The following is a 22,176-nucleotide window of genomic DNA, read 5'->3' on the forward strand; positions in this document are numbered from 1 at the left end:
GAGAGCCCTCGGAACTCATTCTAGGACCAGCTGACTGTCTGCCTTCTCCATTCTAAGGCGGCTGAGTGCTGCACGGGTGATTCTCCTTACTCACAGTACTCACCTTCCGTAAAGTCTCAGAAAACTGAATCGGTGAATAAAGCACCAGTGCTATTAGGGGAAATACAGAATTGGGTTCCGGCAAGCCTCTGGCCACAACATTTTCATCAACTGATTTGTATTTACCCATGTTTTATGTGTGCTTCTGTTTAAAGACACTTTATTTAGTATACATTGATTGCTGCTTCCAAAGACTGAAATCACAGCCAACAACACTGTAACTCATGCCCAAATGAAGCTTATCTAACACATATTTTCCCTGTAAGGGACATCACAGCCTTCTTGCCTTGGGAACACTAGACAGCACTTCAACACTATGCTTGGGGCCATTTTCAATAGCTAAAAGACTGAGAAAAACAATGAAAATGCAAAAAAAAAAATTGCCAACCAGACTGTGAGAAGGACTCTGTGTACAGTATGAGAGATGACACAAGAAGACAGAGTGCTAGCTGCCTTGTCTGCCCTCGGCGGGGAACGTGCACGCCGCGTGACTTCCATCTTCTGCCATCTGTCCCCCTGCCTGAGTGACCATGAAAGCATCGCAGATGGGCTTTAGGGCTACAAACAAACCTCAGTGAGTGGATGAACTCGCAGACATGGAGTCCACAGGTGATGAGGCTGGACTGTACTTAGTCCTGACATGGCTTTTGGTGACCACTTCCTCTCCTAAACTATAAGGCCCCTGAAAGCAGGTATCTCAGTCCTCCATTTGTTCCCAGAAACTAGCACAGGGCTTGGTATACATAAGGCACTCAACTAATGTTTGTTAACCGGAACCTCACCCACATTCACTTTCCTCCTTCCATAGGGAAGAGCTCTGCTTCTTCTGATCTAGGAAAAAGAGTAGACAGACCCTGGTCTCCGGGTCGCTGTCCGTCCCTCACCTGCTTGGGACATTGCTCTATGGAAGCTGCTTCACCGTCTCTACCTGTTCACCTGCTTTCAGCCCTTCTACGTGTGGCACAAAATGAGCTCGAAACTACTGACCTCTATCACCCTTATTTTGTATTCTGCACAATGCAGAGGGTGTGTAGGAAATGAAGCACAGTGGGCCATTACTGATGGTCCCCAGAGCAGGGAGGCATCGCACTCTGGAAGCCTATGGAAAACAATGACGCTCCGCAAGAGAATTTCCTGCGTTTTAACAGTGGCCAGTTGTAACTTGTAAAACTCCTGGTATCACCAACAGATCAACATGAAAACTCCTAAGGGCTCTCCATGCAGGAAAAACATCTAAAGTCTAGAGTATCTGTGGAAACCGTGTAAGGGACTGGAAGCAATACTGCCTGAGAGTGTTTATGGGGAAACACAAACTCCTATCAGAAAACTCCACCCTTTCATCTACTGCTGTCCCTCCTCCACCACCTCCCACCCTCAACCCTGTCCATTCCACTGAGTTAGGTTTCCAGAAAACTAGTAAATAAATTCTAACCATGATAACCTAGATAAAATGAAAAGACAAAAAGAATTTTTAAATTATGAGCTCAAATATCAAAATTACTTAACATACATATATTTAGCATCTAACTCTTCAAATGGAAAGATAAATATCTAAGAAGGTGTAAGGTGAAAAAAAACTGAAAAATAAAGGAATCCACCAAATTCAGAGGCTTATATCATTCAACAAGTGTTCATGGAGCACTCCTGTAGGTCTTCCTTGCCTCTACATTTTGATACACCGTTAGTCCCCACAAGTTACAACGGAGCAGTATGGACCAAACCTTCACCAAGCGAACTGACCAAGGGCAGGGATATATCTTACTCATTCTTGTATTCTACCAATCCGTTGTAACTGGACTATGGAAGATGTTAAGTGAAATCTCTTGGATGAAGACTTATTGTATGAGGTCCTCCTACAGGTTCATTTGTAAGTTTACTTTTAGAGTTCACAGCACTTATCAGAAACATAAAAGAAGTCAGAGTACCTGGCCATCCAGGTTAACCTATATTATAGCCATTGTTCTAATAAATAAATGGCCTAACTGTTCTTCATAACGCAGTAACATTTTAAAATCTTAACTATAAGAAATGCTTTCCAAGTGATCAGAGCCTGATACTTCTCTCTCTCTCTCTCTCTCTCTCTCTCACACACACACACACACACACACACACACACACACTCCCAATCCCACTACTTCGGAGGCTCTGAGGGTAAGGGAGGAGAGCCAGGACTGCTCAAGGACCAAGTGGAAGGAACATACAGCTGAAAGATGAGTAATCTGAAGTAGCTGAGACCCCATGAGCACAAGGTGGTCCCCTCTTGCTCTGGAAAACACAGTGGTTCAATGAGGCACCACCGCCTCCTGGAGAAACACACGGCTCCAGTTTGGTCTGACCCTGCGAAGAAACAAAGGGTCAGTGACGGGGTGTGACTGCAGACCAGGAAAGCCCTGGTAAGCCTGGGCAGAGCGAGACCGTTCTCACCCTTCGGCTTGGCAGACAACGGCAACACCATCGGAAGCACTGGCCGATGCACTTAACTTCCCAGTCGGAGCCATAGAAGAAATACTCTGAAATTTTTCACAAATTTCCCTGGACACCAATCACAATCAAAGATCACACGCAGCAGAAGACAGCGTGACAAATGGTTCGTGGCTTACTTAGCTAACAGCTGAGCAGCTTACTACGAGCTTTGCACAGCACTTTGCTCTCACTATCTCATCTAATAGGGACTCTGTTTCAATGAAATCTGAGATGGAAAGTAATTTGCCCCAAATTACACAGCTAGTGAAAAAGAGGTGAGATTCAAATCCAACACACATACACACATACTCTTAATTACTACGCATCCTAACTTGCTTTCCTGAAAAAGAAAAATTAAATTAAATTTTAAAATGAAAACGAACCATAAATATGAACATAGATATACACTGACTCTATGGAGAAAGTGCCTAGAACAGTGTCTGTATGTGGTCAGGGCTCACTACATTTTATTATCACCAACTTTCTGTCAGGGCTGACCAGATGTAGGAAGCCAGAAGCAAGCTGAAGAAATGGAGTTTGTTTTTAAAACGATACTGCTGTGAAAGTCCCGTTTGAGCCGGTTAATCTTAGCTGTTCACTGCTGCCCCTGACAATCCGATAGCTTCTCCAGCAATCAGCTGCCAGTCTCGCTCTTCCAGGGCTCCAAACCTTTAATGACTTCAAGCAAAGAAATCACAGCAGCAAAGCAAACCCCCTTCCTCTTTCCTCCTTCCCCTTAAGAAAGGCATTATTTTCATCTAGATTATCCCCACCACGCCAGTAACTGCCAGGACTACGCCAGATCACCACCACCCCTAGAGTAGGGAAAAAAAAATTCATTACTTTCACCCAGAAACTGTTCTGTTGTTGCACAAGCCTTTCCTTTTACTGTGTTTTTATTCTTGACTAAGGATAGAGCACGCAAGGGGAAAAAGTCAAGTGGCTTTGACCGCTACATATGGCCAGAGCACACCTGACTGCCAACAAAAGCTGAATGCCGGGAAATCCTGTGAGTGTGTGTTTGGAGAGCCGGGGCAGGGAGGCTGGGGCAGTTGCTCAGTTAAACCCAGACTGTGGTCAACATCGACCGGGTGTCCTCGGGAGTCTAGCCTGTTTGTGGAACCCACTTTAGCCTCTTCTTAAAGAACACAGCAATGTTTAAAGAGGCCTGTCCATATGCACAACCTCTTTTACACTAATCGTGTGTTATAGTTCCAAAAGCTTCCATAAAGAAACCTGGGCTGAACCAGGAGATGATCTTTCTCCTAAAATTACTCCCATCAAACCTCCCCTCCAAAAAAAGCTAAAATGACCTTCACAAAAGGAAAAGAAAGCTGAGGTCAAAGACATTAAGCTGACAACGTGAGCTAACAGGTCCTTTGCTTATTCCTTTTTCCAAACACTTCCCAAGCCCCTACAGGTGCCAAGTGCTGTATCTCAAAGTGAAAAATACAGACATGGCACTGCCCTCCCTGTCCTTGCAATGCAGGGGTAGAATTAGGCAGAGGCAATTACAACACAGCAGGATAAGGTGCTAAGTGCAATGAGGAGTATAAGAAAGAGCAGAGTTATCTAGTGGGGTGGGGGGGCGCCACTATCAGCAAAGGCTTCCAGCTACCAGAGCCCTTAGCATGTAATAGGCACTGTTCTAACTTTGCAAGAACAAACGCATTTAAATCTCATAACCCACACCAGGAGGTGGTTACTATTATTCCCAATGTACCAAGAAGACAGCTGCACAGCACAGAGCAGCGCAGTAGATCTCACAGATCATACAGCTATTAAGCAGTGGTGTCAGGATTGGAAACCTGACGTCTGGCTCCAGAGCCCACGCCCACTCCAAACCGCCACCCTAGGTAGGAGTCAGCAGGTTAAAGGCGGAAGGGAGGGGGCGAGTTCCAGGCAAAGAAGTCTTTACAAAGGGAAAGCTCAAAATTGTTTGAGGAACTAAGAAGAGTTCACTTTGACTGGTGTACGGAGTGGGAGGGGGAGAGCAAAGGGAAATGAGACGGGGTCAGCCACATGAAGGAGTGTGGAGGTGACTTTTATGAACTGTATGTAGAGTTCTGAGCACCGCTGTATCAGAAAAGGGAAAAGACCTAATGAAAACAAAAAAGTTTCAACATTACACAAAAGAATGCAGATTTATGAACATTAAAAATCAAAAAAATGCACTGTAGCTATAAATTCATAACAGCTTTTAACAAGGGCAAAACAAGGTGACCTGCCATACTCACGGGACTAAAAACCAGCCAAGGCCCGATACAGGAGTCAAGAGGTCTCTGTTTAGATCTGCCCCTACCCATACGGACAACTATTTCTGTGACCTTGGCCAGTGAGCCTGTTTGCTAGTTTTTTAAATAAACATAACTGTTTTGGAAAATATAACCCACGTAAGTGCAAGTTATTATAGCTAAGTCTATCTTATCAATTACACTTTCTCTGAAAATACTGCTCTTTAACACACAAGAGCACATTTAACCAATATGCACCTCTCTCTCAGCGTAATTTATAGAAAAGAAAACCTTGGGAAAATTGGTTTGTATTACATGTAACTCCTGATTTCAGCATCCTAAACCTCCAGCATGGCTTGTTTCTACTTTGAAATCACCAACTATATTTCATAGGCTAAACAAATCTTTGTCTTTGCTAAGGAAAAGAAGTGATTCGATTAAGAGGGCTTCTGGCCCCATGGAGTATGGGGAATATTCCTAACTTTCTCAACAACATCTAACGTGTGAGATCCTCCAAGTCCCCCTCCTAGACTACTGGGAGATGGCAGCAGCCACCTGGAGTCACAGGTGCTTCTGTCTCAAATGTAAAATTCAAATCACAGACTTGGGGATTAAAAGAAACCTTAGGGCCTTAAAAAACAAGACTCAGAAAATAATCTCTCCCCCTTGTGTTTCCTCTCCCCCGCCCTGCCACTAAGAAATTATCTCATCTAAGTTAATTAAAGTGGCAAATTAAAAATAGAGAGAGCACCATGAAGAGGAAATCACAGGGCCTTGACCAATGTGGCTCAGTTGGCTGGACGTTCTTCCGCAAAGCAAAAGGCCACCAGTTTGATTACCAGTCAAGGCGTATGCCTGGGTAGCAGGTTCGGTCCCCAACTGAGGCGTGTGCAAGAGGCAAACAACTGATGTTTCTCACATCAATGTTTCTCTTCCTCTCTTTTTCCCTCTCTTCCTCTCTCTCTAAAAATAAATAAATATAATCTTTAAAAAGAAAAGAAAAAGAGGAAATCACAGAGTCATCAGAGGGAAACCCCAGGAGATCAAAGTCACAATACTTTGGAGTTTGGTTAATTTGTCACTACTTTTTTAGGAAAGAGGGAGCAAGAATATCACAGAATAAAGGTTGCAGGGGTGACTGTCGTAGCTCTTCCCAAACTAAGCTGTGTTCTTTGGAAAACAGAAACCACCATCAACTCCATTTGAGGACAGCCACAATTTATGGGTGAAATAAACATTTTCAAGCCCTAGTTGGTCCACTTAATTCAAAACTGATAACCACAAAATTCAAATGGGAGGGAAAAAGTTCTGTTAGTCCCTTGAAGCTGTAACAGTATGTAATTTATGTACTAGCAAACTTAGGTTGTCTTCTCAAACGATGGCCATGAGAAACCAAAACAAGTGTTCCTGTATTTATCTGAATCTCATCTGCCATTCAAGTCTTTACCACGTGAACTGCATCAGTACACAGGTATCTGGTCGCTTGTTTTTATGGGGATAAAACAGCATGAAGCCAGTAGAATGTTTATCTTGGACAGAGAATTGGGTTAGGACCAAAAAACAGAAGTAGGAGTAAACAACCATTTCTCTAGAAGGAGAAGTATAAACAAAGTGGTCTTTCGGTGATGGGTGTGAAGACTGAATTTAACATTTTCATAACTAATTTGAATGACAGACTGGCTAGGGATAGGGCCATATTTCTAAATAGCACTAAGCATTTTTTACCAGGAAAATGCCCAATGACAAGGAACACACAGTAAGATTCTTTGGACAGATAAGTGGTAAGTGAGTTTCAGGTCTGGTCAGTTTAGGTAAAGATGGCGTTCAAGCTATTCTTCTAACAGACCAAAGCTCTAAAAAAAAAAAAAAAAGGCATATTCTCAATAGAATAAGCCATGTATTTCTTTCTGAGGCCATGAACCTCAGAAATCTAAACTGGAACTAATATAGAAAAAAAAATAAAATGATCTATTAAAAAAGAACAGTTGCTCAAGTTTAAAAAAATACATAACCCTGTAGCTGGAAAGAAACGACAAAAGGAGATAAACACAGTGAGAGGCATGAACAAGATAAATACACTTTCTGGTTAAATTTTGAAATATAAGCACTGGGAGATGTTCTTACAGTGTCAGAGACAAATCTGTGTAAAATTGATAAAGTAACTTCATATAATAAATTATTAATACATTTAATAAATTGAATATTTCTCTAAGTAGTGGTAGTAGCTGAAAATAAACAGGTTCAAACAAATACACTTGAACATGTTCTGAGCCCCTGTTAATGTACTCAGTGCTGTGCCGTGAGCTGCAGGGACATACATATAATGTTCCTTGCACTCAAGGTATAATTTGGTAGTATTTGGATAATTAGAAAAATAACTAGTAGAATATTGTGCCATAAAAAAAAAAAGAACTCTTAAGTTCAAGAATTCAGAGGGCATGGCCCTTTGGGGGCAATCAGCAAAGACAATCAGAGGTGGCATCTGAACTCACTTTGGAAAAAACAAAAAGAATTTTGACAAAAGTAATTTTGGGGAAGGGAATAAGAAAAAATGTCTTAAGAGCAAAATATGGATTTCCTGGGCCCTCTGGCAAATGATGGCTTGGTATCTTCCCTGACAACCAATGCCTCATGAACATCAAGACTTAGAATATCCAAGTTCAGTCAAATTCAGTCAAAACCAAACGTATATATTCCCTTTTTAAAAGACATTCTCCTTATAACTGTGTTATTTCTATTAATTATGCTACAATTCTCCTAGGTCACTGAGGCTCAAAATCTTGAAGTTATTTTATATGTTACTACTTTTCCAGAATTATTTATCCTTTTTGTTAGTAATCTCCCCTCGTTCACTTTCACATCCCATCTAGTTTTCCCCTTGAAATTTGCCTCATGTACATTCCTCCATGCATGCCACTTCGGTCCCCAAGGAAACGGCATTCAGAGAAAGCAATGGAAGATATATAAACCCTTAACTACTTGCTCAGCTTTGATGCCAAATCTCAGCCTCAAATCGTGGTCAGTTAGACGGGGCCAGGCTATGAACTGGATGGGAACAGATGGAGAATTCCAGTTGTGAGGATTTTAGGCCACCCAGAGCCTAAACCTGTTGAGGTCAAGTGACCTCCTTCTCTGCACCCATAAGGCCACACAGGAACTAAGCTGATGGACCTTTAATGAGAAGGGAGGAAGGGAGGGGGAAAATATGAAGCCTGCTAACCCCAGGGCTTGGGGCAGAGTCCCTCAACGTCCCACAGACCAAATATTTGTAGAATGGGGATAAAAGCGAAGTCCTCTCAACAGAGGAGAGATAGCTGATAGATTAGCAATACTTTGAGATTCGTTTTGAAGGAGAAGAGAGACCCTATTAGTTTATCCTTAAGGATAACTGAGCCCCTCCTCCACTAAAACTATCTCTGGAGTCCTAAGGCCCAAGGCTTTCTTTGCACACAAAGGTTTCTAACATAAAGGGAGAGAGCACAGGTCTAACACGTTATTAGCAACACATTAACCCCAGGGAAGTTACCTACTATGGTGTACTTATTGGACCACAACAATTCTGACAATCAGGTGCTAATTTTAACATAATTCTGAAAAGAACCTTCCTCTTAAACAGCTACTTAACATGCTAGCAGGGTCAAGGCAATCTCAAAACAACTCACGTTGCTACCGCTGAGTTAAACACAATATTGACTTTAACGGTCCAAGCTGTAAAACTCAATACTGGCTGGAATAAAAAGCAGTGCAGCACAGTAGTCAGCTGTGAGAGCAAAGTCCAGTGCAACCTAGATGTGAAGGGAAGATTGAAAGAAGGAAGACAAAGTGATGAACAAATTAAAGCGGGGGTTTGTGCCCAATGGAACTACACTACACTGCCTTTTTAAAAAACAGCTTTATTTGGAGCAAGCAGAGGTTGCATACTTCCCTTGGCACATTCCCTAAACTAGCACCCCCACGAAATTAGGGGCAGTACTTAAGCACTTCAGCAAGATAAGATTACTGGACAATAGGAAGCTTTCCCTTTTCCTGGCTTCTGAGACAAATGCCTTTCTCTCTTTCCAGCCCCTCTACCTTTTTTGTTGAAAAAAATCTATCATGACTAACTGAATTAATCAGTCTTCCAACACGGACTTCTCACCTTGGCATAGGTCTGGAATTTTAGGATCCAGCCACAACTGGCTCTTCAAGAATGTTTGAGAAATTTATCAATACCAACACAAGAAGCAGACCTATCAGGAAAGTACTTAGAAAAAAGGAGCTCCTGAAATAGAAAAACAGGTTCTGGGGGTGGAAGGCGAGAGGAACAGGCAGAGCGCAGAGGATTTTTAGGACAGGAAAAATACTCTGTATGGTATTATAATGATAGATATACATTATTGTACATTTGTTCAAACTCGTGGAACATATCACACCAAGGATGAACCCTAAGCTAAACTACGTACCTTGTGTGATTATGGTGTGTCAATAGAGGTTCCTCCTTGATGAACAATATACCATTCTGGTGAGTTATCTCGACAATGAATGGAGGAGACTATGCATGTTTGGGGGTGGGGGTATATGGGACACCTCTGTACTTCCCTCTCAGTTTTACTGTAAATCCAAACCTTCTCTAAACAAATAAAGTGTTTATTTTGAGAGACAGAGAGATCTGATAGGTTTACTATGTATGAATTTTGCCACAGGTTAGGAGGGAAACCGTAAAAGTAGAGGCAGGGTGTTTCTATTGTATAAGTTTTTATTTTTCCCCCTCTGGAGATGAGAGAGGTCTGGGATTGGGGGACAAAGGGAAAACTAAGGAACACAGGTTCTGCTTCCTGATGCCACATATAGTAAAACTGCACTGACTTGGATCCCAGCACCAAAATTTAAGTTAAGGTACCTGTGCTGAGCAAGCGGCTTCATCAGTCCACTACTGGAAAGTGCAGTGGCTCCCCAATGCCTTCAGAGAGGGAACTTCGCCTTTTGACAAAGACGAGCCACTTGCCATTTCCCTACAGTCTGAGATAGGATTAATACAGGAAAGCAGCTGAAGGAGCCAGAGGGAGAGACTTAGGGCTCTGAAAGTAAAAAGAGCCACCATTTATCAAATGCACAGTAAGTGCCAAAGGCTGTGCAACAGGTTTGATTAGCATATATTATCTCTAGTCTTCAGAACCACCTATGAGAAAAGCAATTTTATATCCCTTTTATAGCTTAAAAAAAAAAAAAAACCTCAGAAAGGATAATGGGTCCTACATTTTAAGTGCAGGAGCCAGGCGTGATATCAGGAACACAAATCCACAACAAAGTCCCCACTCTATTATCCTCAAAGTGCAGATTGAGGACAAGCCATCTACTCTTTGGGGTCATCGAAATTTAACAGTTGAAATTAATAATGCTTGCAAAGCCCTGCACAATCTGGTCCCAGTGGATCGTGCCTCACAGGGGCACTCTTATTCCAAAGAACCGGTCCATTCACTAACCCAGGAACACCTACCTCCAAGGTAAAAAGTCTTCACGCCCCTCATCTCTCTGAACTCCACCCATCAGCTCCTGTCTGCTCAGTGAAGCCTTCCCTAACCAGCCAGACTAAAAAGCCCCCACTCATTCCTTTCATCTCAGTCTGACTTTAGAGATCTGGTTCTGAACTACTGCTTTGTATTATCAATTCCATTTTTTAACTTAACATCTATTGTTTGCACAATTAAATGGGAAGCTCCTTAGAAATAATATTTGGATTCCATATTTCCTTAAAACTCCATAGAATCTTACCTCTTAAGAACTTCAAATATATTAACCTGCAGAGAGGGACTACAGGTCCCCTATCAGGAAAGAGCTCATTGAGTTGGGTTTAATTCCCAGCATCACTAGTTAACCACTCAATAATCTCCGGCAAGCCTCAATTTTTCATCTACGAATTCTTATAACCTTATAATCCATAAATTAGCCGATACCTAGCCTCAAAGGATAAGTGTGAGACATGAGTGAGAGGAGTAAATAAAAGCAGCTCAGCATAGCACCCAGCACACAGCAGATGGTTTAATTTTCTACAGATATTACACGCATCTCCTTTAACATTCTTGAGAAGCAGCTATTTATAGGCATCTTAATCAAGAGAAGCCATTTACATAGATATTCTATAATATGCCCATTAATTAACAAGGTTTACAATATGAAAAAACATCTTTAAAACCATAAATGGCTATCTGCATTATAAAACAATTTTTCTACTACTTCTATTTTTTGCCCACACAATTTTATAATAAAAGAATTTTTAAAGGAGATTTACCCACAGTTCATTACTGCATCACATCAACTGTTTTATTTTTGTTTTCCTTTGTAGTCCTTGGTTATATGTTTACATATTTTGCTAATATATTTATCCTGTACATGCTAATTGGTTTTGGTTTCTTTCACTTAACATATCAAGCATTTGATTATATTAACATTATATTAAATACTGAGGTGTGAATTATACTATATTGATAATTATATATAATTAATGTAATACTTATAGCATATTACAATTTAATAATATGACATTAATATTGCATTAAATATGTATTTGATTATATTAATTCAACACTCATAATCATTTAACAATCATATAACATCCAGTGAAGCTAACATCACAATTAGCCACTTTCCTGTGGTTAGACAGCTATCATGATTCTTTTTAGATTTTATCATTATAATGACAATGTCTAAAGAACATCTCTATGCACAAAAGGTTTTTTTTGCTTTTTTTAACTTCTTCATGCGGAGAATTTTTCTTTTAAATCACTGGGGTAAAAAGAAGGACCAACATTTTTTGTGTCTACATAGAACAGCCAAACTGAATTGCAAAAGAGCTTTTGCAAGAACTACCAAGAGGACGCTGGGTCTGCATTTCACCACCACCCCCCCAGCACTGTTTCCTCAGGGTCCTTTAAATCACCTCCACTAAACAGCCGCTGTGCTGTGGGCAGGAGTAAAAACAGGCAGAAACTGCATCCTGGGCCCTTATCCTAGAAATACATTAGAGCTTATCCCTAAGTACCTCCTGATCAGGAAGTTCACCAACTCTAACAAAAAAGCCTAAAAACAATCTAAATATCCACCAACAGGGCACTGGTTAAAATTAGTGCACTCGGCTGTGCATGAGTAGGGTTTCATAAACCCATGGGGAGGGGTTCTTAAAGACAGACATGTAAGCCCCAACCCAGACCAATTAAATCAGGACCTCTGAGAGAGTAGTGTGGGCATTTAAAATCTCTCTAAGTAACTTCAATGTATAGCCAGACTTGAGAACCACTAGGCTGAAGTACTATACATGTATTTATTTATCGGAATACTGGGCAACTATTAGAAAAATGCTAAACAGTGTGTACAGCAACTAAGATTTTGTGTGAACGAAAGAGAATTTTTTCTTGTATTTGCACAGAATATTTCTGGAAGGATATAAAAGAAACAGGTATAATAATGGTAGCCTTTGGGAGAGAGATTAGGAGTGTGAAATGAGACTTATATTTCATTGTATATCACTTTACATTGTTTGATTTCTTATCACATGCATTTAAAAATTAATGTTGAACAAAATAAAATAATCATTTAATTTGTAAACAATTTTGCAGGAACACATGGCACTCAGCCACGCACAGCAGTATCCCACAGGTTCTTGGGGTCACCATGGAGCTCTGCACACTCAGAAACCACCAAGTGTCCACCGAGGGTCCTTCTCCTCCCTTTGGATGGAGACAGTAGTTCCTGCCACCTCCTTCTGCCCTAGCAACTGACTTATTCAGTGTACCATTCTAAAGCAAACAGTCACTGCCTGCTATGCTCAGGGAAAATGTTTACTCAAAGTTCCTCCCTCACACAGCGCAGGCCATCATGAATGGTACATAACAGTCTGGACTGTATTCTTCTTAAAGAACATGTTGGATTTATAAACTCATTTTTAAATTGTTTCTGCAAATGAAAAAAATTACACATAGAAAGCAGAGATGATTCTAAAAGCACCTCTTCATGTAACACGCAAACAGTCTCTGCAGGGCTCGCAATACCAACACTGTTTTTATAATTAGGTGTGCTGTATTTTAAATTTGAAAGAACCAACTGGCTAATTTCATTCCATAATGTATTCTGGTTTTACCAAGCCACCCAAAAATTCAAATAAATCTAAAAAGTATAAAACAGAGTTTTCAATTAATCACACAGCTAATAATTTCAGAGGTTTGCAGATTATTTACTTTTTTCAGTAGCTGTGGGACTTGAAAACGGGATCACTTTCATTGTTTTTGTTTTTGAGGGGGCGGTAGATCCCTTATCCTCTGAATTTGATACCAGAAAAACAATTCATCGATATTAATGGAAAGGACTTCGATAGATTCCTGTAAAAAATGTCACAAAGCATGCCAGAAACATCAAGAAAGGCAGTTCCCTACTAAAAAACATTAATTTTTTAAGAGATCAGATTCTGAAATACCAGAGAATCTTTAAGGGTCATCAGCTTGCAAAACCCTTACATTCATTCATTCAGCAGGTATTTTATTAGATCCAACTTCCTGCCAGGCACCGCATTAAGCACCACAGACACAAAGGCAGGGCTGGGATTTAGAAGAACTCCCACACGGTGCTCTAACCGTAACACGTGATTTTATTGTTTCTTTCAATATCTTTCAAATGTACGCTTTAAAGAGGCAAATTTTTAAAATATTGTCACTATGTCTCAATCATATTTTACAAAAGATCTTGAATAAATGAGGATGGTTAATTAGGAGCTAAATGATAGCAAAATGACTGAATTTTCCCCATCACCTCGAAGTTTCCAACTGTAAGGTAGGAAAAAAGAAAGTATCCAAGTGTCTCAGTACACCAGGGAGAGCCAACTGGCAATCTGAAGTATTTATGAGGCGTCAAAGGCGGAACTGATCAGACTGTGGATTCTGTTGCTTCTTCCTAACACACCCTAAATCAACACCTGTTTCATCTCTTGAGGAATGCACCAGTTAACATCCAACTTGTCCTCAAGTTGTGAGGAAACAGGGTTGCCATGGCAACTGAATGACTAGTTTAGTTCATAGAATGTATCCAATGAAATGCAAAAATCCACTCAATTCTGTTTAATTGATATATGTGTACTTGCAAGCAAATTCTAGTTTTCTGTTTGTAAAACTGTCAAAGTAAATGTCAATGTGTTCTGTGGAAATATATCATGAATAAAATATTAAAACACAGGCACACACATCTTTCGGTCAGAGCAGGCCACGAATAAACAAAAGTAAACAATAACTGTTTGACCTTAATTACACCTTGATGATGCTGCATTTACGATTACAGGGTCTTGAATATACCTATATCAAGGAAAAGCAGACACTTCCAAAGTTAAGTTTTTAGGTTGTGTTAAGTTGCCAAGTAAATTCCTGTACATGTTTAATTTCTGCTAATATCTATATACACAATGTAACATACAGTACATTCAAATAAGTAGACTATAAATTTCCTAGAAAAATATTTCCGCCATAAACACACAGAGTTAAGGCTGTTGACATATGTGCCTAATTAAGTTATTAACCTGCAACACACAACTCTCTCTACTGGGAACTAGACTGAGGGCCCCACCAGACACGGAGGCTCTCGATCCATCTCCCTCGGCTTTCGGGGAATGAATTTCTGCTGCCCCAATGGCCACTCTCACTTAAAGAGCCTCCATGACTCAGCGGTCACTTTCGATTGGACATCGTGGGTCATCAAACACCAATGATCACTTATTGAAAGATGTGGAATATCAAATATAGAAATGTGCTTACTTATGACTAAAAAGTCTTAGGTGTGGTAACAACATCATCTTCACAAAGCAGTACGTGTTATCTCTTCATAACGCTATGCTGGCCACATATCCCAGAGCACAATCTACAAATTAAGCAAGATTCAGGGGCAAATAATGAGAAAAATTTCTAAGTATATACAGAAATGAAAGGCATGCTGTTAAAGAGAGTGGACTGTGACAGGGATCCAGACTCATACCAATAGTAAAATCTCATGTGCGAGAAAGAGCACTGCGCTACTCAACACTTACCCACAGCATTGCGGTATTAATGGCTGCGTTTATCGCACTTAATATGTTGTATTATTTTGGCACAAGCAGAAAGAGCAATTAAAAAGAATATGTAGCATGATGTGCGAGAAGGCACATTGTCCTTTTCAGAAGTCCATTATAAAGGCAGCTGGACAGACTGTGGCAGAACACAAGTGGGATGCCAGCCCCTCTCCTTCCATCCCCGTCCCGCCCTCCCATTCAAGCACTGCTTACAAAAGTGCCTGTGTGGCCCTGAGAAGTGAGTCATGGATGTTCCATTTACAGACCGGGTGGAGTTGAGGGAAATCACTATTTCATGCCCACTTAACTGGAAAAGTCCATCCTGTTTTTCCTCTTTTACATAATAATCATTTTTCACGAACCTGAGATAAAGACCGCTTGCAAAGTAGAAACTCACCATTTTAGCACCCTTCTGTGCAAAGGGAAAGAATGACGTGTGCAGAGAAGGACATGATCTCACAGTGCAGGCTCAACGACTCGCACTAGGCAAGGGACTTGTACAATCAGGATAAAACATTTGTCCCTTTTCGCCCACACCGAGAAAAACAGTGGCTGGACAAGTACGCACAGGACCAGTTCCGAATCAGATTCGCCCACCAGGAGCGCATGCTGGCAGCCAAAGCACTTGAGTGCAAGGACAGTCTTTTACAACTTCCCTTGCCAGGGAAACACAACAGCAAAGTGGTTTCCTTAAACTGACCTCACCAACAGACCATGAGAAACACAACCTAAAGCCGCAACCAAAGCCAACACTCTCCCTAGATCCGCACTTGCATTAAAGGACCTCCTGATCAGACCATCTCTCGAGACCACCTACTAAGGCAGATAACAACGTGATCAATTCAAAACTTAAAGTTATAATGCGTGTTTTAGCTTTAAATGCATCCAAGCCAAGCCAAGACCCTTAACTTACCCAAATATTCCCCAAATCTAAAAAGCTGTGCCACTTTTTTCTAAACATGTTTCAAATATATTAATTGGGTCTCTCTTGATCGCCAACTTGAGGCCCGCGTGGGTGACCTGGGCTCCAAGGCTTAGGGGCAGCAGTGACCCTGCCTGACTGGCACAAATTTCACGCATGTGTACTGCCTGCAATTACCAGCACTGCCCACTAAATTGGCCTCCTAAGGTTCACAACAAACTTGGGTTTTAAGTAGATTAAAATTCACAGCATATTACTTTTAATAACAGGAACTACCAGTTATTTTAACAAAGAGGAAAAATTCTATGAGTTTTTATTCAAACCAGGTTTCTCACACGTTATCATCACTCCCTTCTTCATAGTGTAAAATACCCCAAAGACCTATTTAACATTTAAAACAATTTAAATCACAAAAGTAACATAAATTGATTAGAGAAAAATCCAAACTACCAGGAAAAACGACACAAAAGAGGAAAATGAAAGTCTCACCCGCCCTGGACAACGGCTGTCAATGTGCTAGTGTAAAGTGTTTCTAGCCCTCACCCGCACATGCACAATCAAGTTACACTACTGCTTTTAAATATTACCCGTGCAAGTTTATACTCTGTTTTTCCTTTTTCTGTTGAGAACCTCTTTCCACGTATGCACATATACACAAATATGCGTGTGCATGTGTGCATGTATGGGTGTGTGTGTATATGTAAATACATGTAAATAATGATTTGGCTGCTGCAGAGTATCATCCATTGTGTGGCTCTATCATTCTGTTTAACACATTTCCTCATTTGGCTAGATAAAATGTTATTCTTGATTTAAAAAAAAAAACTTGCAAATAATGCTGAAAAACTGATACACAGGAGTCTAAAAATATTTCTGAAAACCCAGTCACCTCCATCTGGGTCTGAGTTACTGCCTACGAGTGTCTTTAACACTCCTCTGAAAACTTCGGGCCTCTGTTTCATCACTGGCAACATCAAGGTTAAATAAATAAATAAATAAAAGCACGTCACCTAGGTTCTATCTCATCTCCTGTTATAGAAAGAAAAGAGACTCATATATTTAATGACTGAATATAATCTGTTGTCCTTTAGATTGAATCATCCTGAAAAAATGATCAAATAAGGGTCTTCTCTACTGAAATCATTCAGTAAAGACCCGACATGGATAATACTGAACTCCATGACTTTAAAAAAGGCTCTCGGTAATACTTACATCATTTGGTATTGCCTTTTCCTCTTTCCGAGAGATTTCCAAACTCATGCTATCACCTCCTCACCACAACCCTATGACATTCCAATGCTGCTGTCACTTTACAAATGAGGACCAGAGAAACGAGGAGACCTGTTGGGTCGCACATGGTGCGTGAAGTAGGACTCAATCAGTGGTCTCCATTTGTCTCCCAGGTGCTTTTAAACAGCACCCACCGCATTAGATGGAACAGTCAGTCCCTTCTTTCCTTCTGCCAAAAATCTCTAATAAACCCCCATGGTGTATGGAATATTTCCAGACAAGGAGATACAATGTAATGAGTGTGCCAATAAATCTGGACCTGAGGCCAAGGAAACACCCAGGAAGACATTCAGAAAGCAGTAAGAAGAAATCAAAACAATTTATGTGTCACATATTTTGTCTAGGCATTAGAAATAGGAGGACAGTGGAAATGAACTGGCAATGGGAGGGGAGGAAAGGAAGAGCTTCTGTGCAACCTCACCGTGTGGGAGGGCAGAGTAAGCCATGGTCCTGCCCTCGGTCATACCAAGGATGAGTGCAGTGAGTTCTAAGGCTGTACTTACTGTAAAGATTCACTCTTTATCGGGGTTTGAATTATCTTCTGGTTATAGTTTCCAATGTGTTATTTGCTGTTTACTCATCTTGGTGTATACGGTGTCATCTTTTAGACTGCAAACTCCAATAGGCAGGACCAAGGGTGTCTTACCTTGAATTGTACAGGTGGAGCACAAAAACCACAAGCATGTGAGCATCAGATGCTATTTGATAATGATGATAAGTGGATTAAATTATATTTATACTAACCTGGTAACAGATTACTTAAAGTTCTTCTAACAGAATGTGGATTAGCACTAACTAGGCCATTTGGGATGGGAGGGGAGGAGTGGAGTCTACTCTTTCTAGCATTTACACAGCTAGCTACCAAGCAGCTGAAATGCTTTTTATTTTCTCCTCATATCCAGGTGACATATACGCTCACTCACTTCATCTAACTGGTCTAAAATAAAATATATGATAACCCATAATCTTTTCTATCCCCCTGTTGCATATACATTTCAGGTGGAAACTAGTCCACTAATTCACCAGAGACATTTTTTTAAATTTTGTTAAAGATCAAACTTCAAACTTGAGCCAGGCATACATGCCACTGAGCATATCTTGGCATTTAAACATTCCTAAATGAGCATGCTGGCCTTAAATCGAAAGTAACCAAGAACCCAACTCTACTTCTGACTTGAGCCACTAGGCAAATAATCTCTTTTTGTTCTCATTTATCCTTCTGGAACAAAGGGTTATTCAAATATATATGTATGTGTCACTTAATTAAAAGTGAAAGCATTCTGAAGACCAGCAAATAGAAAATTCTCTCAAATTTCAAGACCACAATGTAATTTTATAACTTTAAATAGAGCTTACACTTCACAAGCACCATAATCATATAGTGTTCCTAACTACTCCCAAAGATGTAAACTCAATCTCTTTTGATTTCTTTTGCCTAGCAATCTCCTTCCCCAAAGCTATGAAAAAGCTTCTCGTCAAGATCCGAAAAGAAATACACTTAGGGAAGGTATCTTGACTTTGATGAGTCTCTTTTTAAATGGAATGCTAGAAAACATGAAGATATGATCTGTGATTATAAGCTGCTTATATTGGACAACACATTTCCTCTAATCAACCACAGTATGTGAAAACTGAAGGAATTAGAGAACATTAAGAAACCCAGGGAAGTGACAAGAAGTGTGTGAGCAGAGTATAACATCCAGGACAAAACTTGATGAAGGAAAGAACTTCAGAGTTGTGGAGAAAAGTTTAAAATAACTGGCCCAAGTCCATTAAAGAAAGAAAAATATATAAAGGCTTCCACAAACTCTAAAACAAACATATATATATGTGTGTGTATATATATATATATTTGAGTTCAAATATATATATATATATATGAATCTTACTTTTGCTTAGGTTTTTCATAAAAATATATACCAATATATGCCACAAAACTGCCCAGAACATCTGCTTGATCTTCAGAGGAACTTTCATTCTCACAATCTGCAAGTTGCATCCCGTATTTAAATGCACTGAAGAATACAAATTCAAATTCACGTTAAGAATACTAGATTTTTAACCGAAGTATCTTATCTTATTTTCTCAAAATCTATTCAACTAGAAAGTAGGCCCCCAAGAACAGCTAAGACGCTCTAGGAGGCATCCCCTTCTCCAAAAAGCACATGCTAGCTCCTACTTGGCTTAACCTGGATAAAGTGAAGCACAATGTCATTATTTTGTAGGGCAAACAAGGGAAATTTTCCTGGAGGCTTTTCCCCAGAGCACTGCAGAGCATGTAAGAGTGAAGTCAGGTAAAGAGAGCAGGAGGAAGACTTGCTTGGGTGCTCTGAGTGATTTGTCCTCATCTTCCTGGGTCTTTACTGACGTCTGTGGCTTCCCACGACCCACCAGCAGGGACAGTGCTGAAGGACTGTCACCAAGTGAGATGCTCAACTGAGATCTCCAATTCTCCAGAAAATGTTTACCTCAAAACCTTGTAGAAAATCCTAATGAGGTCAATTAAAAAAAAAAAAAAAAGCCCCTGACACACTTTGTTCTTCATCAGACACCAATGGAAAGTCAGAACACGACACTGATAATGTCCCCACCAAGTGGGAATCAATTTCCCTAATACGGCCAGGCCCTAAATATAGCCACATTTTTTGTTGTTCAAAATACACTCAAACTTGGGGATGCAGGAAATGATGGTGGGCAACTGGGCAGAGAGCACAGGAAACAATGACAATGTCACTCAACTATCTCCACTAGCACTGAAAGGGCTGCCAATGCCCCTGCCAAACGGCTGCCAAAGTAAAGACACCTGTACCACACATGCCCTTTTCTCTGCAGGCTTTGTTCCCTTGATGGAGTCTGGGTTGCTAAAAGGGAAGAGAAGAAATTACACACCCTGGGTCTCAAGTAATTCTACCATTCTGAGAAGGAACATCACTAGTACTCAAAGCAGTGGAAGGAATAGAATTCCCTACTCAAATTATAAGGATTCAGTTAGCCTCAAGGAAATTTGAGAATTTCACTGCGGCAATTTCAAGTCCTCACAATTTACCTGCCAAGCAACACCACGTACCCACACCCACCCCACAAATGCAAAGCACTGGTACTTAATGTTCATGTAAATGCAGCAAGGGGCAGTGTGTGTTTTAAATGAATGGAATTCAAGAAAAGCAAAATCTAGAATGTAAAACAATACAAAACTTACTCAAACACCTGAAACTTTCAAAGGGTTTATTACACTGGGACTACACTTGTTTAATAATAAACTGCTTCTGCAAGACATTTTGGCCAAAAAGCACCTAGCAGAGTGCTGCAGGTGGAAGTAGATGTGCAATAAAAAAATTTGCTGGGAGTGGGGGGACTTTTGAAGGTAAATAAACTTCCCAACCTAAGTGCATCTTTTAAAAGTTAGCCCCTGAAAGCACAAGAGAAAAGACATTTTAGAGACTGGATTCTGTGGTCACACTGCTTAGGTCAGAATGCTATCTTTGCACAGCTGTGCGTCTTGGGCAAACTGTTGTAAATTCTCTGTGACTTTAAGATTCCTCATCTGCAAAGGGAATTACAATAGTACCGACCTCACAGCGCAGTTAGAGAAATAAACAAGAAATCGACACAAAGCATTTCAGAGGTTCAAGGCTCCATGGAGGCCAGTTAATACTATGCAAAGGTGTGTGCTCAGAGGTCGCATCTACCCACTATATGAAACAGCTTTGTTAAACTGCAATCTCGGCCATTTCACAGAAGCATTTTACTCCCCTTCTCCCCACATCATGCGGCATCAGCCTTCCAAATGATGTTGAAATTACAGACTTTCATTCATCTGTTTGCGAGCCTGCCCTGTGCAGTGAGAAAGAAGGAAGGTGCCTTTCTCGTGACTGTTGCTCCTTCGCAACTTCAAAATACTGTCACGCACACAATGGGTTGGCGCTGCCCTCAAAATGACAGCTCGCAGCTTTGCAGCGTCCGCAGAGGCTCCCAGACGGCTCTGCTGGGAAGGGGGTCACCCCAATTCCCAGCCAATCCCCCACCTCCACGGCCAAGCCAGCGCACGCCCGGGAACCCCAAGGAACAACTCAGGGAGGAGGAAGGGACCCCGAGGAGTGGGGAGAGAGCGCGAGCAAGAAGGAAGGACCCTCCCGGACCCAGAGATCTCAGGACCACACTCGGAGGACAAGCCCCGAGACGCCACGCCGACGACGGGCTGCGACGCCGCGGGCGACCCACTCCCCTCCTCCTTCCCGCCCCCGGCGCCCCCTCACCTAAAGGCGGGTCCTTCCTTGGGAGCCCTGCCCTGGGCGGACGCCGACGCGGAGCTGCCCTTTTTGTTGAAGAGCTTCTGGAGCAGGGTTGGGGCCATGATGCTGCCGCCGGCGCTGCGGCTCCGGCGGGCCGCCGGCTGCACTCGGGGGCCGGCGGCTCAGCGCGCGGCCGGGGGCGGCGGCCGCGGCGGCGAGGCCATCGCGGCGGTGGCGGAGGCGCGGCCGCCCAGCCTTGCGGGAGCGCGGGGCCGCTGCAGCTGAGTAACTCTGCTCCGGGCCGGGGCCGCCGGCAGCCGGTCCCAGGAAGGAGCTGGCGCGCCGCCGCCGCCTCGCACGCTGACAGTTATCTCCTGCGGGAGGAGCCCGCAGCCCCTCCGCGGCGGCGGCGGCGGCGCGGGAGGAGCGCGGCCACCCCGGCGGCGGCCATTGGCCTGGCGGGTGCCCGCCCCGGGCTCACGTAACCCCGGCGGGAGGCGCGGCCCGGATCGGGCGGCCCCGCGCTCGTGGCACGCGGGGGGCGGGGGCGGAGGCGCACGCGGCGCTTAAAGGGGCCCGACGGGCGGGGGCGGGGGCGGGCGCCGTGCGGCTGGGGTGGGGCGCTCTGGGGGCGCAGCGCCGTGGGCTGCCGGGGTTCCCGAGGCGCTGTCTTTATTTCGGAGCAGCCGGAGAGCCGCTGGGCCGATCTTTGTTCTTTTGAGACAAAGCCCGTGAACTTGAGTCCTCGCTTTGTGCAGGTGCAAGGACTCGTTTATGGGAAGCGCGTGTTGCGGGGGGGAAAGGGTTTCATGCACGACGTTGCTCTTACCTGGACTGATTTGAATCTCACACCAACCAAGGTGTTGACCTCATTCT

The 22,176-nt window shown here is 42.2% G+C and overlaps 1 protein-coding gene across 2 annotated transcripts in view; it reads right to left on the reverse strand.

Annotated features, from left to right (window-relative positions):
- FNIP2 (folliculin interacting protein 2) overlaps nucleotides 1-21,737 on the reverse strand; it is a 120,772-nt gene extending 99,035 nt beyond the window's left edge. Inside the window, exon 1 of one of the 2 annotated variants that reach the window (XM_024569054.4) lies at nucleotides 21,325-21,737. In XM_024569054.4, coding sequence (XP_024424822.2) covers nucleotides 21,325-21,422 — 98 coding nt within the window. In that variant the 5' untranslated portion in view covers nucleotides 21,423-21,737. The remainder of the gene's footprint in view (nucleotides 1-21,324) is intronic. The other variant, XM_045202780.3, reaches the window with a different exon arrangement.
- Nucleotides 21,738-22,176: the final 439 nt, after the last annotated feature.

This window comes from Desmodus rotundus, chromosome 9 (assembly GCF_022682495.2).
Source record: "Desmodus rotundus isolate HL8 chromosome 9, HLdesRot8A.1, whole genome shotgun sequence".
NCBI lineage: Eukaryota > Metazoa > Chordata > Mammalia > Chiroptera > Phyllostomidae > Desmodus > Desmodus rotundus.